Source organism: Cervus canadensis, chromosome 8, assembly GCF_019320065.1.
Source record: "Cervus canadensis isolate Bull #8, Minnesota chromosome 8, ASM1932006v1, whole genome shotgun sequence".
Taxonomy (NCBI): domain Eukaryota; kingdom Metazoa; phylum Chordata; class Mammalia; order Artiodactyla; family Cervidae; genus Cervus; species Cervus canadensis.
In genome coordinates this window covers 78,830,570-78,853,228 of record NC_057393.1, presented here as the reverse complement: position 1 = coordinate 78,853,228, position 22,659 = coordinate 78,830,570, and the positions used below count along the sequence as shown (strand labels likewise).

Sequence of the window (22,659 nt, the reverse complement as noted above, 5' to 3'; positions counted from 1 at the left end):
CCTCCCACACCTTCCACTGTGGCATTTTCTAGGGTTGTCTTCCCCTTGTGCTGATGTTTGATATGAAGGAAGAAATTGAAGTCGATCCACAGTTCATTGCTCAGCTGATGGAACAGCTCGATGTCTTCATCAGTATTAAACCAAAGCCAAAACAGCCAAGCAAGGTGGGTTCAGCGTCTGGGCCCAAAGAGAACCAAGCATCATATCACATTCAATATAGTGTGATTTTCATATAAATGAATGTCTGCATATACATGGCACTTAATATTCTATATAATAGTCACTGTTACACATTATATTTTACTTTATATAATGGCAAATTTGTAACAGCATTCATCATTGATCATTTTCTTTATATATGTGTTGGTTTTTGGAGGCTATTTGTGACCATTATTTTAATTACATATATGGGAAGGAAACTTTTTTTTTTTCTTAATTTGCAATCTGGTAACTTTAAGCTTTACTAAGTTTCACAGAGTTGGTAAGATTAAATGTTGTGTTATGTCCACATGTATGTGCGTACAGATCCAAAGCAGTTTTAAAAAGGCTTGGTTTGTTTACTACTTGTAAGCCACTGTGCTAGCCCTGGAGGTTTGAGGAATAGGTGCCCATTCACTTTCATAAATACTTCAAATAATTAAGTGTCCCTAGTTCAGCTTTCTTGGAGCTTCTCTTTTAAGATGTTGCAAAATTTCAGTAATTACATGTGCTGTCAAAAATTTAATGGGATAGGTCTGATGATATTAAGTGCTGCTAAGGATATGAGGAAAGAGAAATGTTCCTGCATTAAACTGGATAAATTGGCCCAAGCACTTTAAAAGTAGTTTGTGATCATTTGATCACAAAAACACTGATATTATACCACCAGCGATTCTATTTCTAGTCATACGTGCTGATGAAACCTTTGTATCAGAAGTCAATCGACAAGAGTGGTGTTGAATAAAAAGAGCAAGTTGATAAAGTAAGTCAGAAAGAGGAAAACAAATATCATATACTAGTGCATATATATGAAATCTAGAAAGATAGTACTGATGAACCTATTTGCAGAGCAGCAGTGGAGATGCAGACATAGAGAACAGACTTAGGCACATGGTTGGAGGGGGAGGTAAGGAGAGGGTGGGATGTATGGAGCGAGTAACAGGAAACATACATTACCATATGTAAAATAGACAGTGGGAATTTGCTGTATGACTAGGGAACTCAAACCAGGGCTCTGTGATGACCTAGAGGGTGGGTTGGGGAGGGATATTCAGGAGGGAGGGGACATGGGTATGCCTATGGCTGATTCATGTTGGTGTTTGGCAGAAACCAACCCAGTACTGTAAAGCAAGTATCCTTCAAGTAAAAATAAATAAATTTTTTAAAATGTGAAAAAAAACAAGTTACACAACAACATGTACTAAATGATAACATATATTTTTATTATTGTAGATAAAACACCAAACAGTCATGCCTTCCATTTTTAAAATTTCTAAACTAGGAATTTTATCATATATGCATATGGTACATATATAAAAATATGTATTGTTATATATGTGTATGTATGCAAATAATGTGGTAGTCAGTGTCCAACATGAGAAAAAAAATCACGCCTTCCTCAAAGAAAACTTTAAATGAAAAGATAGGATAGATTCTAAATGAGTTTGCTATATTGAGTTTAAAATTAGAGAATAGGACATTAACTTTATGTATTGTGAAGCTTCGTATTTGACTAATTTGAGTTGACTAGAGTCACTGTAGGTAGTACGAGGATGAAAAGATGCAGACAGAAGAGACTTTGCACGTAAAGATGGACAGGCCCAGGAAGAGTTCTGGAGTTCAGCAAGAAGTGAGCAGAGGTCAGGGGAAAATGGTAAACGAGAGCTCTGAAACCTTGCAGCATCCCAGAGCTTTTTAATTGTGCCTCCCTGGCCTCCAGGCTGACCACTGCTTTAACTGCTTTGTTAGCCACACATTTTCTTTATTTTCCATTGGAGTCTTTCCCCCATGGGTTCAAATTTCCAATTCTCTAGAAGAGTCCATTGAGGAAAAAAAGATTTATTGTTTGGGAATTTATTTTGCCATAAGCTTTGCCATAGATATGTCATCAGTGAGGAAGAGTGGTACCTCCAGGTCCATTAGTTAACTGGTAGACTGTAAATGTCAAATGTAGATGACCATTACTGTGCAGTCTATCTATGGTGACAAATTTGAGTTTTAAAAGATGAGATAAATGGGGGAAGCTTTAATATAAAGACAAGAGGATGTAAACAAGAATGGGCTGTAGAGACAGACGGACCTAGGTTCCTCTAGCTGCCCCGCTGTAGCTGCACTGTGACGTTGGGTAAGGCCCTGTCTTCACTGAACACGAATAATAATTTTACCCCATAACGTTCTGCAGGAATTAGAGTATTTGTGCAGCTTCCATCACAGTGCCTGGGATGTAGGACACACCGAGTAAGTGGTAATTAACCTTTTATGCTTTTACCAAAAGGAGTAAACTTAGGAAATAAGTGGTTAGAATTTGCAGTTGACTTTAAGGCAGCATTAATCCCTACCCTGAGTGGAATTCTTATTATCATACTCATTTTCTCACCCCCTTCCCCAATTCATTGTAGACTACTTGTGTGTCACTTTTTTCTTTCTCATTGTGTGTTTTCATAGTCTGTGATTGTGAAAAGTGTTGAGCGAAATGCTTTAAATATGTATGAAGCAAGGAAATGTCTCCTCGGACTTGAAAGCAGTGGGGTTTCCATAGCAACCAGCCCGTCCCCAGCGTCGTGCCCTGCCGGCCTGGCATGTCCCAGCCTGGATATCTTAGCTTCTGCAGGCCTCGGACTCACTGGACTAGGTATAAAATTTATTATTACAGCCCTTCTCAGTCACTGGAGGATTGCTTATCCAGTTCCCTTTCTTTCTACTGTTTGGGGCTACCTTTTAGAGGCTCTTTTTTCCTTCTTCAGGTCCTATGATCAGCTGAAAAGCAATACAACTCGAATCAATCTATTTTGATTTTTTGTTGTTGTTGTTAGACTCTGGATTTCTGTTACCCAGATTCTTTTTATTTCTGCATAAATAATCAAGGTCTGGCTGTTTTATTTTTGGTGGCTGTGTTTGTTCTTCTAAATTAAGAATGCCATGGAGAGTGAAGTGAGCAGGCTGACTATAACTTATGTGTTTGTTCTCTCTTGCATTTGCAATATTGCCATCAGTCCCTAGAGATAAAGATTATCCAGTTTGCTTTACAAAAAGTAATTGCAAATCTGCATGCGGGGTGGGCAGAGGGGGAGGTGAAGGCAAGCGGAACCGTGCTCCCAGTGGTTACTTTTGCCTCGCCCAGACACAAAGGAAACCTAGCCTGCAGCCACCATGGGAAGCAAATGGACCTGCATTTATATCTGAGGTAAAGAAGAGAAAGATGAAAGAAAACATCACCTTGGTCCTTTAGTTTTTTACGAAAGCGTGGTGAGCCATTTAATAGTCATGCTGTGATATGAACTGTCTCATTTATAGATTCCCATTTTGTTGGATAAAGTTAATTGCTCTATTATAATTATTCTAGGTTCACTACTTTTTTATATGTTTTAAGTAGCTTGTGTATAAAAAGTTAATGCAATAACCCTCACAAATCATTCTGCCTCAGTGTTGATTTGAAACAAAAAATACTCTTGTGCATGCGTGCTCAGTCACTCCATCATATCCAACTCTGCGACCCCAGGGCCTGTAGCCTACCAGGCTCCACCATCCATGGGATTATCCCAGCAAGAATACTAAAGTGGGTTGCCATTTCCTCTTCCAAGGGTTCTTCCAACCCAGGGATCAAACCCACATCTTCTGTGTCTCCTGAATTGGCAGGTGGATTCTTTACCCATGAGCCACCTGAGAAGCCCTAACAAAAATACTCTCAGCAGTCTTTAAATTTTTTAGTAGCTATTCTAGCTTTTTAAAGATGTAATATGGTTATAATATGATGAAGGTTCCAAGTAGCCCTGCCCAGACACCATTACAAGTAAAGACAAAGTTTGGCCCATAATCTCCCAAAGCTGTCCTTTCTACTGGAGATGCTGAACAGAGTTGTAAGAATACAGCACGGCTTGTAAGTCAGGAAATGCCAGTCAGGCACTTTGGCAGGAACTGAGATCTTTCAAACGTGATATGAAACCTTTTTCAGGGAGGCCAGCCTCTCTGCAGATGAACCAAAGGAAGCTGTCCTGTTGCAGGAAAACATTTCCCAATTCACTGCTGATTGAAAGTGCTTTAGAAAGAATTTTTTTTTTTTTTAAAGCAGATGACATGTGAGTTACTCAGAGAAATTAAAATTGGGTTTACACTTGAGCACAGTTGGGTTCATGCTGGCTCATTGAAATGATTGCAAAGCAGCTGGTGATGCTCCAGGCCCTGAGGTCTCTCCTGCTCTGAGCTCCCCTGTCCTCCCGTTTCTGGATCTGTTTGTGGACAGACAGGGTCCAGTGTTGGAGCTGTGTATCACGCGGTATTTCCTGTGAATATCTGAAAGCAGGTAATCTGTCGCTCATACCTCATAACTGGAGAACATCAGATTCTATGAATGTGCATTCCTGACGGAAATATTGATGTTATCTGCATATTACAATCTTGAATTTATGTGTATTGACTTTACATTCATCTTTTCAGGTCTTTTGGGACCCACCACCTTATCTCTCAACACTTCAACAACCCCAAACTCACTCTTAAATGCTCTGAATAGCTCAGTCAGTCCTTTGCAAAGTCCGAGTTCTGGCACCCCCAGCCCCACGTTGTGGGCACCTCCACTTGCTAATACTTCAAGTGCCACAGGTCAGTAGTATTTAAGTACAATCGAAGGTGTGTGTTCTTAGGTATTATTGGTTTTTAAGTAAAATTTACTAGTGGTTCCGTTTCCTCAGGGAAAAATTATGGCTCAGAGTATACTGCAGCCAAAAAATTCTCCAAAGTGTCAATCAGTTAAAATGAAGCATAATAAAACTGTGAGTTTTTCATAAAAGTAATGTGTAATCTTCAAATGTGACAAGCAGATCAGGAAAAAGAGCATGATGCACACAGAGCAATGGCAGAAACACCTGAGGATCACTGACCTGGTAGTTAGGAAATGCAGGTTCTAGTTTGACAATTTTGCTTAGTAGTCAAATGCACTTGCAAAGTCTAGCTATTAATAGTTTCCTTGTCCTTACAATGAAGAGCTTAGATTAAATACTCTCTAAAATGTTGTTCGTAATTACCAAATTCAGACTTAAATTGAAGAAAGTAGGGAAAACCACTAGACCATTCGTGTATGACCTAAATCAAATCCCTTATAACTATACAGTGGAAGTGAGAAATAGATTTAAGGGACTAGATCTGATAGACAGAGTACCTGATGAACTATGGATGGAGGTTCGTGACATTGTACAGGAGACAGGGATCAAGACCACACCATTGAAAAGAAATGCAAAAAGGCAAAATGGTTGTCTGAGGAGGTCTTACAAATAGCTGTGAAACGAAGAGAAGTGAAAAGCAAAGGAGAAAAGGAAAGATATTCCCATTTGAATGCAGAGTTCCAAAGACTAGCAAGGAGAGATAAGAAAGCCTTCCTCAGTGATCAATGCAAAGAAATAGAGGAAAACAAGAGAATGGGAAAGACTAGAGATCTCTTCAAGAAAATTAGAGATATCAAGGGAACATTTCATGCAAAGATGGGTTTGATAAAGGACAGAAATGGTATGGACCTAACAGAAGCAGAAGATATTAAGAAGAGGTGGCAAGAATACACAGAAGAATTGTACAAAAAAGATCTTCATGACCCAGATAATCACGATGGTGTGATCACTCACCTAAAGCCAGACATCCTGGAATGTGAAGTCAAGTGGGCCTTAGAAAGCATCACTACGAACAAAGCTAGTGGAGGTGATGGAATTCCAGTTGAGCTATTTCAAATCCTGAAAGATGATGCTGTGAAAGTGCTGCACTCAATATGCCAGCAAATTTGGAAAACTCAGCAAGGGCCACAGGACTGGAAAAGGTCAGTTTTCTTTCCAATCCCAAAGAAAGGCAATGCTCAAACTACCACACAGTTGGACTCATCTCACACGCTAGTAAAGTAATGCTCAAAATTCTCCAAGCCAGGCTTCAGCAATATGTGAACCGTGAACTTCCAGATGTTCAAGCTGGTTTTAGAAAAGGCAGAGAAACCAGAGATCAAATTGCCAACATCCGCTGGATCATCAAAAAAGCAAGAGAGTTCCAGAAAAATATCTGTTTCTGCTTTATTGACTATGCCAAAACCTTCGACTGTGTGGATCACAATAAACTGTGGAAAATTCTGAAAGAGATGGGCATACCAGACCCCCTGACCTGCCTCTTGAGAAATCTGTACGCAGGTCAGGAAGCAACAGTTAGAACTGGACATGGAACAACAGACTGTTTGCAAATAGGAAAAGGAGTATGTCAAGGCTGTGTATTGTCACCCTGCTTATTTAACTAATATGCAGAGTACATCATGAGAAACGCTGGGCTGGAAGAAGCACAAGCTGGAATGAAGATTGCCAGGAGAAATATCAATAATCTCAGATATGCAGATGACACCACCCTTATGGCAGAAAGTGAAGAGGAACTAAAAAGCCTCTTGATGAAAGTGAAAGAGGAGAGTGAAAAAGTTGGCTTAAAGCTCAATATTCAGAAAACTAAGATCATGGCATCTGGTCCCATCACTTCATGGCAAAAAGATGGGGAAACAGTGGAAACAGTATCAGACTTTATTTTTCTGGGCTCCAAAATCACTGCAGGTGGTGATTGCAGCCGTGAAATTAAAAAACGCTTACTTCTTGGAAGGAAAGTTATGACCAACCTAGATAGCATATTAAAAATGCTTTGCCAACAAAGGTCCGTCGTCTAGTCAAGGCTATGGTTTTCCCAGTGGTCATGTATGGATGTGAGAGTTGGACTGTAAAGAAAGCTGAGTGCCGAACAATTGATGCTTTTGAACTGTGGTGTTGGAGAAGACTCTTGAGAGTCCCTTGGACTGCAAGGAGATCCAGCCAGTCCTTCCTAAAGGAGATCAGTCCTGAGTGTTCATTGGAAGGACTGATGCTGAAGCTGAAACTCCAATACTTTGGCCACCTGATGCGAAGAGTTGACTCATTGGAAAAGACCCTGATGCTGGGAGGGATTGGGGAAGGAGGAGAAGGGGATGACAGAGGATGAGATGGCTGGATGGCACTACCAACTCGATGGACATGAGTTTGAGTGGACTTCAGGAGTTGGTGATGGACAGGGAGGACTGGTGTGCCTCCCTGGGGTCGCAAAGAGTTGGACATGACTGAGGAGCTGAACTGAACTGAACTGAAAATGTTGTTCCATTCTAATACTCGTATGTTTTTATAGTAATGTGTTAACCCTATTAACAGAGGTATCAAAATTGAATTTTCTTCAGCATTGACAGCAACAAAAGTGACTTTTTTGTTGTTACTTAAAATGACAAAACAATGCTTCTTGATTCTGAGTTGCTTTGTGTCTAATACCTGTCTTTGTGAAATGCTGTTGTAGGTTTTTCTGCTATACCACACCTTATGATTCCATCCACTGCCCAAGCCACGTTAACCAATATTTTGTTGTCTGGAGTACCCACTTATGGGCACACAGCTCCGTCTCCCCCTCCTGGCTTGACGCCTGTTGATGTCCATATCAACACTATGCAGACAGAAAGCAAAAAAATCTCTGCTGCTTTAAATGGACACACACAGGTAATGCCCTTCGTCAAGAAGCTTGTGATTTATGCTGTTCGTAAAGGATAAGCCACTGGTAACATGTTTAAACTTTTACCTGAAATGAATTTTAATATTGTGACCATATCTCTGTGCTATTTTCTACTGTTATTTTAGTCTCCAAGTATAAAATATGGTGCAATATCCACTTCATCACTTGGAGAAAAAGTGCTGAGTGCGAATCACAGTGATCCATCCCGGCAGACAACTGGATCTGAGCAGACATCTCCCAAATCAAACCCCACGGAAGGTATCTTTCCTTCTGAACTTCAGCCTGCTCTGTTGATTGGATAAAGGGATCGTAAAAAGTCTGTGCTGTGATTTTTGAGTTGGTTTTGCTAACTAGTTATGACTCATCCTGCCTCAAGGATGCAGAAGGACAATATCTTGAACAGAGTTCCAAAGAACATAGTGAAAGAGCACTTTCCCATTCCATTGGAACTTCCTAAATTAAAGTGAATGTAAATGTGCAGCAGGAAAGCATTAATTTGCTGTGTAATTTTTTTCCAAGTAGAGTATTTCTCTTTTTTTTCAAAGTAACCCAGAATGTGTGTTCTTGCTTTTGTTTAAAATTTTAATTGTAGGCTAATTACTTTATAATATTGTGGTGGTTTTTCCCATACATTTCTATCAATCTTTAAAAAATATGAGGGTCTACTTTTCAAATTTCATCTTGCATTTTTAAGATAGCCTTAATTTAAGGCATCATCTCTGTAGCTGAAAGCTGTTATGCTGTGTCTCCATAGAGTCAGAATCTGATTAGTTTCTATTGCAGGTGATTGTTGATAGTAAGGTGATATTTTGATTTTTTTTTTTTTTTGATGTGTACCATCTTTATTGTATTTGTTTATAATACTGCTCTGTTTTATATTTTGGTCTTTTGGTTGTGAGGCATGTAAGATCTTAGCTCTCTGACCAGGGACTGAACCCTCATCCCCTGTATTGGAAGGCAAAGTCTTAACCACTGGACTCCCAGGGAAGTCCCCTGGATTTTTACTTCTGTTTTCTTCTCCTCTACAGGTTGTAATGATGCTTTTGTTGAAGTAGGCATGCCTCGAAGTCCTTCCCATTCTGGAAATGCTGGTGACTTGAAACAGATGATGGGTCCCTCCAAAGTTTCCTGTGCCAAGAGGCAGACAGTAGAACTATTGCAAGGCACGAAAAACTCACACTTACAGTACGTATCTTTTTTTTTTTTTTTTTACAGTACGTATCTTAATTTTGCAGCCCTTGATCCTTTGAAAGAAAGTATGTAACAGGTTGGGTATACATTAAACTAAATAGTTAGTGCTCTTTGGTTTAAGTACATTTGATATTTGTGGTTTTTTTCATTTCTTTTTATAATTACCTTCTCTTTTTACTTTTAAAAATTTTATTAAATAGTATCTGGTAACCTTCACCTTTATTATAAAACAAAATGCAACTAAGTAAATTTAAAGATTGAATTGATTTTATTCAACAGTTCACGAAATCAGCAGCATCCCATGACAAATGGGATACTAAATCTTAGTGTTTTATCTGATTTGGAAAGGATTTGGATATTTAGTGACTATCTATCATTTAATTTAGCAAAACTTTAAGGTTTTAGGTTACAAATAATATTGTAGAGAAACTATTTTAAAAATTTACTGAAAAACCTTTATTTCATTTACATTCACAGTAATCCCCTTTTATCTTTGGGGGATATGTTTCAAGACTTGCAGTGGATGCTTGAAACCATGGATAGCCCTGAATTCTACATATTCTCTGTTTTTTCTATACATATATAACTATGATAAAATTTAATTTATACATTAGGTACAGTTAGAGATGAACAAAAACTAATGAACAGTTGCAACAATATGAGTTATGTGAATGTGGTCTCTCATTTTATCTCTGTCTCTAAATATCTAATTGTACTATACTCACCCTTCTTCTTGTGATGATGTGAGATGATGGAATGCCTGTGACGAAGTGAAGTGAGGCGAATGATTACATTGTGATGTAATGTTAGGCTATTATTGACATCAGGAGGAGGATCCAGGATCTACGACCCTGGATCGTAGAGCCATGACACTGTTGATGGTTGGGGAATCCCAGGATGGAGTAGAGTGAGGTGATGAGAAATTTCATCACACTATTCAGAACAGCAAACAATGTAAAACTTATGACTTATTTTTGAAAGTTTTCTTCTAATATTTTCAGACTGAGGTTGATGGTAGGTAACTAAAACCATGGAAATTGAAACCATAAAGGGGGACTACTGGATTCAATTTACTTGATTTATATAAGCACTTAATATTTTAAAGCCATTTTAATAGAGCTTTTTTATCTACTTATTTACTTATTCATTTAATTTACTGCCAATTTTGGCATCTGTAGGTGGAAAATTCAATACATCTCTAACACATACATTGTTGTTGTTTAGTCGATAAGTCATGTCTAACTCTTTTGTTACTTTTTTATAGCCCACCAGGTTACCTCTGTCCGTGGGATTTCCCAGGCAAGAATACTGGAGTGGGTTGCCATTTCCTTCTCCAGGGGATCTTCCCAACCCAGAGATCAGACCCACATCTCCTGCATTGGCAGGCAGATTCTTTACCACTGAGCCACCTGGGAAGCCCCCAACACATACATAGACACACATGAATTGACAGAGACCTTTTGGGTTCCACTTTTAAATTACTGCTGTGAATCAAGTACAATAATACAAAATTTCACTGGTCATAAAAAAATGTTGGATTTAAGTTGTTTTCTGGTAGATGAAATAAGTCTGCCCAAAGGGGTGAAGTTTTTTACTGAATTGGTGGGGAAGACACTTAAATTTTTTTTGTCCACCCACCTATGTTTCAAATGATCTTTTCCTTTTGTTCATCTTCTGATGGAAATTGCCTCCCAGAAGTGTACTCGGGGGTTATCAATTTTATTTTTCTCTCAAACTTTAAACTTTTTACTTTATATTGGGGTCAGTTCAGTTCAGTCGCTCAGTCATGTCCGACTCTTTGCGACCCCATGAATCCATGAATCACAGCACGCCAGGCCTCCCTGTCCATCACCAACTCCTAGAGTTTACCTAAACCCATGTGCATTGAGTCGGTGATGCCATCCAGCCATCTCATCCTCTGTCGTCCCCTTCTCCTCCTGCCCTCAATCTTTCCCAGCATCAGGGTCTTTTCAAATGAGTCAGCTCTTTGGCCAAAGTGTTGGAGCTTCAGCATCAGTCCCTCTAATGATGACTGATTAATAGGCTTCCTAGGTGGTGCTAGTGGTAAAGAACCCACCTGCCAGTGCAAATAGACACAAGAGATGCAGGTTTGATCCCTGGGTCTGGAAGATCCCCAGAAGGAAGGCACGGCAACTCACTCCAGTATTCTTGCCTAGAGAATCCCATGGACAGAGGTGGGCTACAGTCAACGGGGTCACAAAGAGTCAGACATGACTGAAGTGACTGCATACACATGCATAGCCGATTAACAATGTAGTGGTACTTTCAGGTGAACAGTGAAGGGATTCAGCCATGTATATACATGTACTCGTTCTCCCCCAAACCCCCCTTCCATCCAGGCTGGTGCGTAACATTGAGTTCCATGTGCTGTACAGTAGGTCCTTGTCCATTTTGAATGTAGCAGTGTGTACATGTCAGTCCCAAACTCCCTAACTATCCCTTCCCCCTAGCAACCATAAGTTCATTTTCTAAGTCAGTTCATTTGTATCATTTTTTTTTAGATTCCCCATATAAGGGATGTCATGTGATATTTCTCATTCTCTGTCTCACTGACTTCACTCAGTATGACTCTCCCTAGGTCCATCCATGTTGCTGCCCATTCAGAAAATGGGCAAAAGACCTGAATAGACATTTCTCCAAAGAGGACATACAGATGGCCAACAGGCACATGAAAAGATGTTCAACCTTGCTAGTTATTAGAAAAATGCAAATCGAAACTAGAGTGAGATGTCACCCCACAGGTCAGAATGGCTATCATCAAAAAATCCACAAACAACAAATGCTGGAGAGGGTGTGGAGAGAAGGGAACCCTCCTACACTGTAGGAGGGAATGTAAACTGGTACAGCCACTATGGAGAACAGTGTGGAGGTTCCTTAAAAAGCTAAAAGTAGAGCCACCATATGACCCTGCAATCCCACTCCTGGTCATGTGTCTAGAGAAAAACATGATCTGAAAGGATACGTGTACCTCAGTGTTCATTGCAGCACTGTTTATGAGCTAAGATATGGAAGCAAACTGAATGCCCACAGACAGATAAAGAAGATTGTAATACACATATACAATGGAATATTAATCAGCATTAAAAAGAATGAAATAATCCCAGAAGTTTTTAATGCAATATTTGCATCTCAAAGGTACAGGGAAAGAATAAAAGTTCCTCCGAGGACTTTGGCTTCCTAAGGCCAGAATTTCTACAATACTTTTGAGATAAATAGGTGAGGTTTTAGGATGGACAAAAGGAATAGATGTTAGAGTTAGTTAGTTCCTAGTTTTGCAAAGATTTGTAAGATAAGGAAGAAGAGTTGTTCTTAATTTCCCCCAAATTGGATTGCAGCCTAAGTGGCATTATAGTTTGAGCCACCCATCTAACTACATTATCCTTAAAATATCAAGGAGAAGATTTCTAACTAAGATGGAAATCAAAAGATTTCTGTGTTCTGGATTTAGAGCTGTTTGCCTTTGAATATTTTAGTGCATCCTTTCACAAAGGCTTTAGAGCGTTTTTCTTTCCCTCTGGGTGCATAGGTAGTTTCATTTTGCTTAAGGGAAGAGGTGTTAAAAAAATTCCCATCAGCTTTTGAATATTAGCTTCCAATTTTTGATCAATTTCTGATTATAGATCTACTTAAACAAAACCAAAAAACATTTAACTCTCTAGTTAGTTTTCAGTATAGACAAACAGTAAATATTTCTGGCAGTGTTGAACAACCCCTTGGACTTAAAAGCTATTCCAAAAGAGAGTGCGAAAATTATTTTATTTTCCTTTCTTTATTGGGTACTACACACAGAGACCAGGAGTGCTCTTTCTGGTAAGAATTTTCACCCTTAGTTGACTTCTGACAGTTTTCTGAGAATCTCATCTGTAGGCTCCAAGGAGGGTTTAAAATAGAAGATTAGCTCCAGTGTCTTCAGAATTTGGCAGAGTTTTTCATTAATTTCTACTTAATTTCCCTTAGCTGTTTAAGGGAATAATGTAGCAGTTTACAAGAAAATACCGCAGAATCTCATCCATTCTGGGAAAGGCCCATTCAGAGACCCTCCTCTGAGGTTATAAGGGTGTCTACTGATGCTGAAAACTCGGCCTCTGTGCACCAGTGCTGAATTGAATCTCAGAGACAAAGTTTGGGGTGAAGTAGAAAAGAATAGCTTTATTACTTTGCCAGACAAAGCAGGACACTTCAGGCTTGTGCCCTGGAAAACTGTCCCAACATGAGAGGGTTTAGTGAGGATTTTTATAGTAATAGTTCTAGGGAAGGGTTGCTGATAAGGATCGGGGTGTGTGCAGGCCTACATTCCTTTAATGCGCCCTCAGGTGGTCTCCTAACCTGAGGAGCTTCCTAACCTAACCAGCTTCTCTGGTTCTCTAGGCTGTCAAACCATGAGCTTCCCTCTGGAATGAGGACTGCTTCCTCAAGTAGTTTGTCTTATTTGTTGAGGGTTTTAGTTCCCTGGAAGAGCTCAGAGATGTTAAGTGTATCTGACTGAGGTGGAACCAGGACCCTGCCCCAAGGCTGCACTGTTGTTTCCTGGCTGCTCCTCCCTTGTCTCTGAATCTCCTCCCTCCCCTGATTAGCAGCTGTTCAAATCTCCCCTTTGGAATTCAGGGATCATACAGGCCAGAGCCTGTTCCCTGCATGTAAGAAACTGGGGACATAGAAAGGCTTCATGACTAGAAGACCACCTACATGGTGGACTTTTGTTGCCGTCTTGCAGTCTCTTCAGATGGAAAGACAGTTCAGACAGGATTACTGGAATGAACTCAAAGAGGATAGGGAGTTCCTGGTGGTCCAGTGGTTAGGACTCTGCCCTCTCACTGGTGAGGGCCTGGGTTCCATCTCTTGCGGGGGAACTAAAATCCCACAAGCAGCATGACATGGCCAAAAAAAAAGTGTAGAGGAGAGCAGTAGCAGATAGTCAGTCATATTATCTCCTGTTTTAGGTACCTCTTGTGTCTTTAATTTTTCATTAGCCTTTTTGCAATGAATCTTTCAGTGAAGCTATTTTGGAATTTTGAAGCCTTCTGGAGCATTCGGCATGTCAATTAAAATAGGTATCCTCCCCCCCGCTCCTTTTTTTGTGGGAGTGGGGCAGGAAAGCTCTTGCTTTTAAGTGCAGTTCTTAAATGATCTTGTATAATTGGAACATGCTTCATAATGGCCTTTCTAATTATAGGTTGTCTTTAGTAACACTTTGACATTTTTATAGATAGTTATAGCTTCCAGGGCCATAGTTCTTAGATGTAAAATCAGCAAGTGTACCAGAAGGTAGAGTGCTTAACTCTTTGAATATTAAGGATCCCATTTCTTCCAGCTAAGCCTTTTTGGGTTTGGGGGAGCCAGATTAATATGTGCTGTGGGCCTAGGGATTGTGTGGTACTTTCCAGTGCACCTTGTTACATGGAAATTTTCTTGAGGCTGGTGGATGAACTAGGGTCAAGCTAACCTAGACAGCTTATGTGACCTGCTTATTTGAACTCAGGAGTCCTTGAGTTAGGTGGAGAGTACTTCATCAGCTTTTAAAGGCTTCACCCTTGCCCACTAATTTTTGCAACTTTTTGGCCACAGAGATTCCTAATAGCAGTAGCTTGTACAAAACAAGACAAACAAACAAGTGTACCTTAAATCAGCAGTAACCAAAAGATTCTTCTGTGTCCCACCCATTTAAAGGCCCTGTGTGCACCCCAGCAGTTCCTGCCATGGGACCTTGGACTGGGGAAAGAAGTGAACCAGCAGACCTCAACAAATGGGGACTGAGGACTAGGGGCTCCACGTATATAGTTCCCACATGGATCTTGGGACAGAATCAAGGCCTGGGGGTTTCCACCAATTAATTGACTGTCATGGTCTGAAATAAAGGGTAGGGGCTTGAGCTCCAGGCAGAGCCATCTGCCAGATTCAGCTGACCTGCCCTGTACTGGGAAGCCCATTAGATTGGGAGCTCAGTGCAAAGAGAGCAGAGCTCAGAACTGAAAGGAACTTACCTACACGCCTCAGAAACAGAGACAGAGAACTGAAAAGGGTTTGCAGGTGCCACACCCATGTTTCTTATGCCCAAGGTTACTGGAAGTCTCCTTCAGTCTTATTACTGCCATCAAATCTGTTAAAAAAAGAAAAAAACTAAAACTCAGTTTAAAGATCAAATTTGCTTTATTCAACATGAATCAGCAGCATCCCATCTAGTAAATAGAAAGAAGCTCCAAAATGCTGTAGAAAAATTTTTTAAAGCAGCAAAAATGAGGGACAAGGAAGTCTTCCACAAAAGAAAGGATTATTTCAGGCAAGGTCACGTTCCTGTGAAGTCAAGTGGGCCTTAGGAAGCATCACTACGAACAAAGCTAGTGGAGGTGATGGAATTCCAGCTGAGCTATTTCAAATCCTAAAAAGGTGATGCTGTGAAAGTGCTGCACTCAGTATGCCAGCAAATTGGAAAACTCGGCAGTGGCCACAGGCCTGGAAAAGGTCAGTTTTCATTCTGATCACAAAGAAAGGCAGTGCCAAAGAATGTTCAAACTATTGCACAGTTGCATTCATCTCACACACTAGCAAAGTATGTTCATGATTCTCCAAGTCAGGCTTCAACAGTACTTGAACCATGTACTTCCAGATGTTCAAGCTGGATTTAGAAAAGGCAGAGGAACCAGAGATCAAATTGCCCACATCTACTGGATCATCGAAAAAACAAGAGAGTTCCAGAAAAACATCTATTTCTGCTTTATTGATTACACAAAAGCCTCTGACTGTGTGGTGGTGGTTTAGTCGCTAAGTTGTGTCTTGACTCTTTCGACCCCATGGACTGTAGCCTGCCAGATTCCTGTGTCCATGGGATTGTGTAGATCACAATAAACTGTGGAAAATTCTTCAAGAGATGGGAATACCATACCACCTGGCCTGCCTCCTGAGAAATCTGTATGTAGGTCAAGAAGCAACAGTTAGAACTGGACATGAAACAACAGACTGGTTCCAGATTGGGAAAGGAGTATGTGAAGGCTGTATATTGTCACCTTGCTTATCTAACTTACATGCAGAGTACATCATGTGAAATGCCGGGCTGGATGAAGCACAAGCTGGAGTCAAGATTGCTAGGAGAAATATCAATAACCTCAGATACACAGATGTTACCACCCTTATGGCAGAAAGTGTAGAGGAACTAAAGAGCGTCTTGATGAAAGTAAAAGAGGAGAGTGAAAACACTGGCTTAAAACTCAGCATTCAAAAATAAGGTCATGGCATCTGGGCCCATCATTTCATGGCAAATAGATGGGGAAACATTGGAAACAGTGACAGAATTTATTTTTGGGGGCTCCAAAATCACTGCAGATGGTGACTATAGACATGAGATTAAAAGACCCTTGCTTCTTGGAAGAAAAGCTATGACCAACCTAGACAGCATATTAAGAAGAGACATTACTTTGCTGACAGGTCCATCTCGTCAAAGCTATGGTTTTTCCTGTAGTCATGTATGGATGTGAGAGTTGGACTGTAAAGAAAGCTGAGGGCTGAAGAATTGATGCTTTTGAACTGTGGTGTTGGAGAAGACTCTTGAGAGTCCCTTGGACTGCAAGGAGATCCAACCAGTCCATCCTAAAGGAGATCAGTCCTGGGTGTTCATTGGAAGGACTGATGCTGAAGCTGAAACTCCAATACTTTGGCTACCTCATGCAAAGAGTTGACTCATTGGAAAAGACCCAGATGCTGGGAGGGATTGGGGGCAGGAGGAGAAGGGGATGACAGAGGATGAGATGGTTGGATGGCATCACCGTCTCAATGGACATGAGTTTGAGTAAACTCCAGGAGTTGGTGATGGACAGGGAGGCCTGGCGTGCTGCGATTCATGTGGTTGCAGAGTCAGACATGACTGAGCGACTGAACTGAACTGAGGCAAATATAACACATGTATTTTTTTAATTAAATTTTTTTATTGAAGCATAGTTGACTTAAAATGTGTTATATAATAATTCTATTCTTACTTCCTCCTTTCCTCAGCAAAGTCTGTTTTGCTTTTATGAAAAGAAAAATCTGTTCTACTTTTTTAAAGTCTTTGATTAATTATCATTGTTCCCATTTTGTCCAAATCTGCTTTATCTGTTTTTCTCGACATGGTACTAATATGCCAAATTAACATTATTTGTTATCGGGGGCTTCCCTGGTGGCTCAGATGGTAAAGCATCTGCCCGTAATGTGGGAGACCGGGGTTCGATCTCTGGGTTGGGAAGATCTCCTGGAGAAGGAAATGGCAACCCACTCCAGTATTCTTGTCTGGAAAATCCCGTGGACAGAGGACCCTGGTAGGCTACAGTCCAAGAGATTGCAAAGAGTTGGACACGACTGAGTGACTCACTTTCTTTCTTTCTTAGAGGAATAATGTTAGGTTAGAGAAATAATTCTGGCTTTAAAACCACCAGTGATGTGCACTGCATACTTCCTTGCCTTCGCTTATACTGTTCTGTCTGAGTTGCTGCTGTTCAATGGTGAACCTGCAGATGCCCTTTCAATTCCAAGTCACAAGCCTGTGTGATGCCTCTGAACTTTTGTCAAACAAAAAAAGCTTTTTGCTTCTCCTGTTGTGTTCTAATAGCCCTTTCTAAATTCCTCTGAATTCCCCTGGCACAACTGAATAGTGAATGATACAAAAAAGAATGTGTAAACAAATCAGCTCTTTGACTAATACTGTTTGTTATTTCTGTTTTACTTGAGCTTAACCTTCAGTTGGAGTTAAACTTGAGGTGCATATCTAGGACACTATAAATTCTGATAATTCAAATAACTCTCCCTCGTTTTAAGAAGCACTTTCATGAGCTGTTCTTCCCCTGCACCCTGAACAGATATTAAAGAATATTTATTTATATGCTGCCTTTATCACAGCAGATTTGTAGCAACATCATGTGTATTGCACACAGATGAAATGGGTTATCTGCATGCTTTCAGACTGACTCAGTTTGCTCAGATTAGGTAAACATGGGTCACAGATATCTCCTTGATGTCTATAAATTAGGAATCTTGTCTGTATGTCTATTCCATGTGCACCATATACAAAATGTCATATATACATATTTACTGTGCTTGAATATATATTTTGAAATAGTTTCAACACCATGTTGAGATTCAGCAAATCTACGTTCATATCCCATCTCTACCATTTACCAGAGCCGTGACCTTGGATAAGGTACTTCCCTCATGCGAGAAATAGGGACAGTAATACTGCCTTCCTCATAGCAGTGCTATGAGGATCACATGGGATAACACCTGTAAATGGTGGACATGGTAAGTCTAATAGTAAACGTGGCCCCAGCAAAGGTGTGGTGCATGTGAATGAAACAGTGGCGTGTTCAATTCCAAACTCTCTCTCTCACAGCAGCGCTGACAGGTTGCTCTCAGACCCTGAGCTGAGTGCTGCAGAAAGCCCGCTGGCTGACAAGAAGGCTCCGGGGAGTGAGCGCGCTGCCGAGAGGGCAGCCGCTGCCCAACAGAGCAATGAGAGGGCCCGCCTTGCCCCACGGCCATCCTACGTCAACATGCAGGTAATGATTAAACAAAAAAAAAAGGCAGAGTCATCCAAATGTAGGCTGTCTAGACTGAGGGAAATGGGGAATTCAGTGAGCCCTCAGCAGTAGAGCAGAGATTCCGTTTTCCTTCTGCATGCTCAGTTCAGTTCAGTTCAGTCTCTCGGTTGTGTCTGACTCTTTGCGACCCCGTGGACTGCAGCACGCCAGGCCTCCCTGTCCGTCATCAGCTCCCAGAGTTGACTCAAACTCATGTCCATTGAGTCGGTGATGCCTATTCAAAATTATATTTAAATATATATGCAGTAGTTAGGAATTGGTTTTGCTATAAACATTAAAAATGAAATGCAGGATTTAGTTTAAGTGAGGAGAATTATTTAAAATATTAAAAGTGATCTAACATGGTCTATGTCACTGTGTCTTATGCAAATGACATTTTTCATGTGTTACTTAAATAATTTAGATAAATGTGCGAGCTGCTATTTCTGAGCATTTACTGCCTCATGGCATAGTCTTAGATAAATAGATTTATAAATAAATAATATTTATATTATTATCCTTCTATCTGTAAAATGGAGAAGATGAATTTGTTTGGTGCTCCTTAGACAGTTATAAAAATAACTAATGTGAGGCTTTAGTTTTTTGAAAGGAGATGCTAAATATTATTGATGATTATGTTGGTTCACAGATTTTTATGATTATTTTAAACGATTTCCTCAGCAGGGATTTTCTCTGTATCCATTTTCAAACTATTGGTCCAATTACAAAATAAATAAATAAACTATTGATCATGGAATTCAGAAATCTGATTTTTTTATTGATCCCAATATGAAAGATAAGGATTCTGTGCTTTTAGAGATGTCTATAAACATTTGGCTTCAGTGTCTGAATTAATGGGTAGACTTACCTACTTCATAGTAAGATATATCATCTCCATCTCCCCACCTCCAAAAAAGAAAAAAAACTTCACAGAATCCTAGAAATAAAGAAGTTGTCATAAATATGTCAAAGAAATTAATTCATGAAACTAAATTGTACTTCTGTAATTCCAGTGAAAACTACAGTGCAATCCTGCTTGTCTGCTTATACTAATCCTTGGCATTTGAACATTTTCATGTTTTTAGATGAATGTTTTTACAAAAGCCATGGCCTTTACAAGGTGCAAAGTTAAAAACAAACATTTATTACATTTTCTCTGGTGGATATATTTTCAGTTATTATAAATTAAAGTTCTCTCATTTAAAAAGTATCAGATTCCTTTATGGTCCCTTTGTGAGTTTCGTCCATCTTGTGAGTCTCATCTTTTCCATCAAGTTTATACCTATAGTGAACCTTTTCATGTTCCTTTCTTTTAGGATGGATGAGAGTGTTCCTGGTGATAGAGTTTCAATTTAAATAGATGTTATTTATGCCATTAGTGAAGAGCTGACTTTTAAAATCACTAAGAAATCAATGATAAGAGTTACTGAACTTTGACAGGCAGAGAGTTTGAAGACTTCTGTGATTTCTGGAGCTAAAGATGACCTTTGTCTCCTGTAAAGATGACCTTTGTCTCCTGACCATTCTTGGACTTCTGAATCTCCAGCTCTCTTTTCACATTTATCTTACTTTCTAATTTATTTTGTGGTTATTTCTTTTACTCACCCCTGCTAAGCCTCCGTATGATTTGAGGCTATAGATTATTTTTGAATCATTGTTCTGTTCTTCCACAAAGTGTAGCACAGTATCTATAACCAGAAGGCACTCAATAAATATTTATTGAACAAGTAACTTTAGAATCTCCCCACATCTTGCCTTAGACATTAGTCATTAAAAGTTGATTTTAACTCCCAGAGTCATTTTAGACCTAGGATTTCAAAAGAAAAATCAAACCATGTTATCTAAAAATCTCACTCTCCCAGTTTACTGCCATGTTCCTTCTGGTTGGTCAAAGTCAACCAGTTTACTTTCATTATTTTGACCCTATCATTTGTAGTACTTTTTGCTTTTAGAAGTATCCTGTTTCAAACTATAAAGCCCTGTGTATGATGGTATAGTCCTCCTGGGAGGAAGGGCCAGTGGGTTCTTGGCCCTTGTCAATGGGTTCTTGAACTATCTTTGAGACATTTTTTTTCCCCTAACTTACTGAAGTATAGTTGATTTACAATATTGTGTTAGTTTCAGTTGTATAGCAAAGAAGATATACATATATATGTATATATCTCTGTTCCTTTTTTCAATTATTTTCCATTATAGTTTTTTATTTATAAGGGACATTTTAAAATCAAGCCTAAGTTTCTGAAACACGGGAGTTGAGAACCCTGAGTCAGCATTTGCTGCTGTTGCTAAGTCGCTTCAGTCGTGTCCGACTCTCTGCGACCCCATAGATGGCAGCCCACCAGGCTCCCCCGTCCCTGGGATTCTCCAGGCAAGAACACCGGAGTGGGTTGCCATTTCCTTCTCCCAGAGTCAGCATGTGAGATGTAGTTATATCTGGACTTCTTTCTTCAAAACTTACCTCGGTTTGTATATAGACCCATCTGTGTCATAGTCATTTATTCAGTGTGGTTGAGAAGAATAAATTGTGCCATCCTAGTCCTGTGCAATACAAGATAAATAAGTTTCATTTTTTAACTTAGGTTTATATTTTTATTTAGGTTTAATTTTAATGTTCTGCTTGTGTCATTATGAAAGCTAGACATTTGTCATTTATGTCACTTTAAAAGCATAGATAATGCCAATTAAGTTACATAATTTCATAGGTTGTTGTGACATCATACCATTTTACCCAAATGAGGAGGGGATTTTGAGAAATACAGGAGGCCAATAATAGATAATCTGAAAGTATTTTGAGAATGCATTGTTTTGAAATTTAGCATAACTCTTATTAAGTTATTCACTGTATGTTAGCATATATTGGTCCTGGTATGTTAAATATTCATAATAAAGAGGAATTTTTTTTCCTTTTGAAGGAAGATTTCTAACTCTTGTCACTGTCATGACTTAAAGTCAGAAGTAGTATATTATTATAAGGAATTAGTTTTGAAAACATGTTTAAGTTTATCAGGCTTGTGTGGGGCCCTGTCACATTATGGTGCCGAGCTTAGCATTTGTCTCAGGCAGGTGCATGGGCCACAGTCATGTAATCTTTTCAAGGAGTATTGGCGTGACATTTGGATAAACTGACAAGAAAGATGTTTTCTGTCTTTTTCAGGCATTTGACTATGAACAGAAGAAGCTGTTAGCAACCAAAGGTATGTGATACATTATAATCTATACTTTGATTTTTTTCAGTAGACACATAAAAAGTTTTTCAGTACTGATATTGAACTGGGAAATTGGACTTTCATAAAAGGAAACCCAGAATGTTTAGGTTCAAGTTGCATAAACTTTGTTGAGGTTGCATAGATTAGCGTTAGATCATTTAAGAAATAATGTATCATTTTAAAATTTACTGTTACTTTGTATAAAATGTTTTATGAAGACATTTTAAGGTATTTTGTGTTAAGAAATGATATTCAGTGGTAATTTCTTTACATACATCAATGAAAAAATACTCATCAATGTTGTATTTAAGAAATGCATTAAAAATAGCAAGCATTTGTTTTATGTTCTCTTTTCCAAAGCTATGTTAAAGAAACCAGTGGTGACGGAGGTCAGAACACCCACAAACACCTGGAGTGGCCTGGGGTTTTCTAAATCCATGCCCGCTGAAACTATCAAGGAGCTGAGAAGGGCCAACCACGTGTCCTATAAGCCCACAATGACGACCACTTTTGAGGTTTGTAGAGTCATGCCCTGCTTACTCTTCCTGTCGATTCTCTCAGCAAAAGAGAACCATCTTCTCTCCTCTCCCATTCTCTATTTACATAAGGACAGTTTCTTAATGGTGATTTGCTTTAATTTCTAATACTGTAAACGTATTGCTATGAGATAGATACAATCTGATATATTATGATCTTTTACATGTTTTCTCTCAAAGTTGTTGATCAGCTGTGAAGGAAATTTGGATAAATGTGTTTTTGTTAGGGGAGAATGTCAGAGAGCAGGGCTGAGATTAAGCAAAGGGCATATGTAATATGCCATAAAAAATGTATAAGGAATCCCTTCATTCCAGGGTATCACTCACAAGACCACCAAGGGGGAAAAGGCAATTATTCAACAAAAACAAGTTCTCAGATCTGAGTTAAAAATTCAGTGTGTTCAGATGTGCCAGGAACACAGCAGGAAGTATCACAAA

The 22,659-nt window shown here is 39.4% G+C and overlaps 1 protein-coding gene and 1 long non-coding RNA gene across 7 annotated transcripts in view; one reads left to right on the top strand and one right to left on the bottom strand.

Moving 5' to 3' along the window:
- BICC1 (BicC family RNA binding protein 1) overlaps nucleotides 1–22,659 on the top strand; it is a 358,569-nt gene that overhangs the window by 308,511 nt on the left and 27,399 nt on the right. For 2 of the 4 annotated variants that reach the window (XM_043476919.1, XM_043476922.1), the window contains exons 9-17: nucleotides 33–164; nucleotides 2,644–2,830; nucleotides 4,633–4,794; nucleotides 7,519–7,715; nucleotides 7,854–7,986; nucleotides 8,757–8,913; nucleotides 18,293–18,458; nucleotides 21,634–21,673; nucleotides 22,046–22,200. In XM_043476919.1, the coding sequence (XP_043332854.1) occupies nucleotides 33–164; nucleotides 2,644–2,830; nucleotides 4,633–4,794; nucleotides 7,519–7,715; nucleotides 7,854–7,986; nucleotides 8,757–8,913; nucleotides 18,293–18,458; nucleotides 21,634–21,673; nucleotides 22,046–22,200 (1,329 nt within the window). The remainder of the gene's footprint in view (nucleotides 1–32; nucleotides 165–2,643; nucleotides 2,831–4,632; nucleotides 4,795–7,518; nucleotides 7,716–7,853; nucleotides 7,987–8,756; nucleotides 8,914–18,292; nucleotides 18,459–21,633; nucleotides 21,674–22,045; nucleotides 22,201–22,659) is intronic. The other 2 variants (XM_043476921.1, XM_043476923.1) reach the window with 2 other exon arrangements.
- LOC122446553 overlaps nucleotides 56–22,659 on the bottom strand; it is a 45,582-nt gene continuing 22,978 nt past the window's right edge. For 2 of the 3 annotated variants that reach the window (XR_006270898.1, XR_006270899.1), the window contains 5 exons: nucleotides 20,938–21,017; nucleotides 20,085–20,167; nucleotides 19,348–19,416; nucleotides 14,922–15,037; nucleotides 56–177 (listed from right to left, as the gene is read on the bottom strand). This is a non-coding gene — a long non-coding RNA (uncharacterized LOC122446553). The remainder of the gene's footprint in view (nucleotides 178–14,921; nucleotides 15,038–19,347; nucleotides 19,417–20,084; nucleotides 20,168–20,937; nucleotides 21,018–22,659) is intronic. The other variant, XR_006270900.1, reaches the window with a different exon arrangement.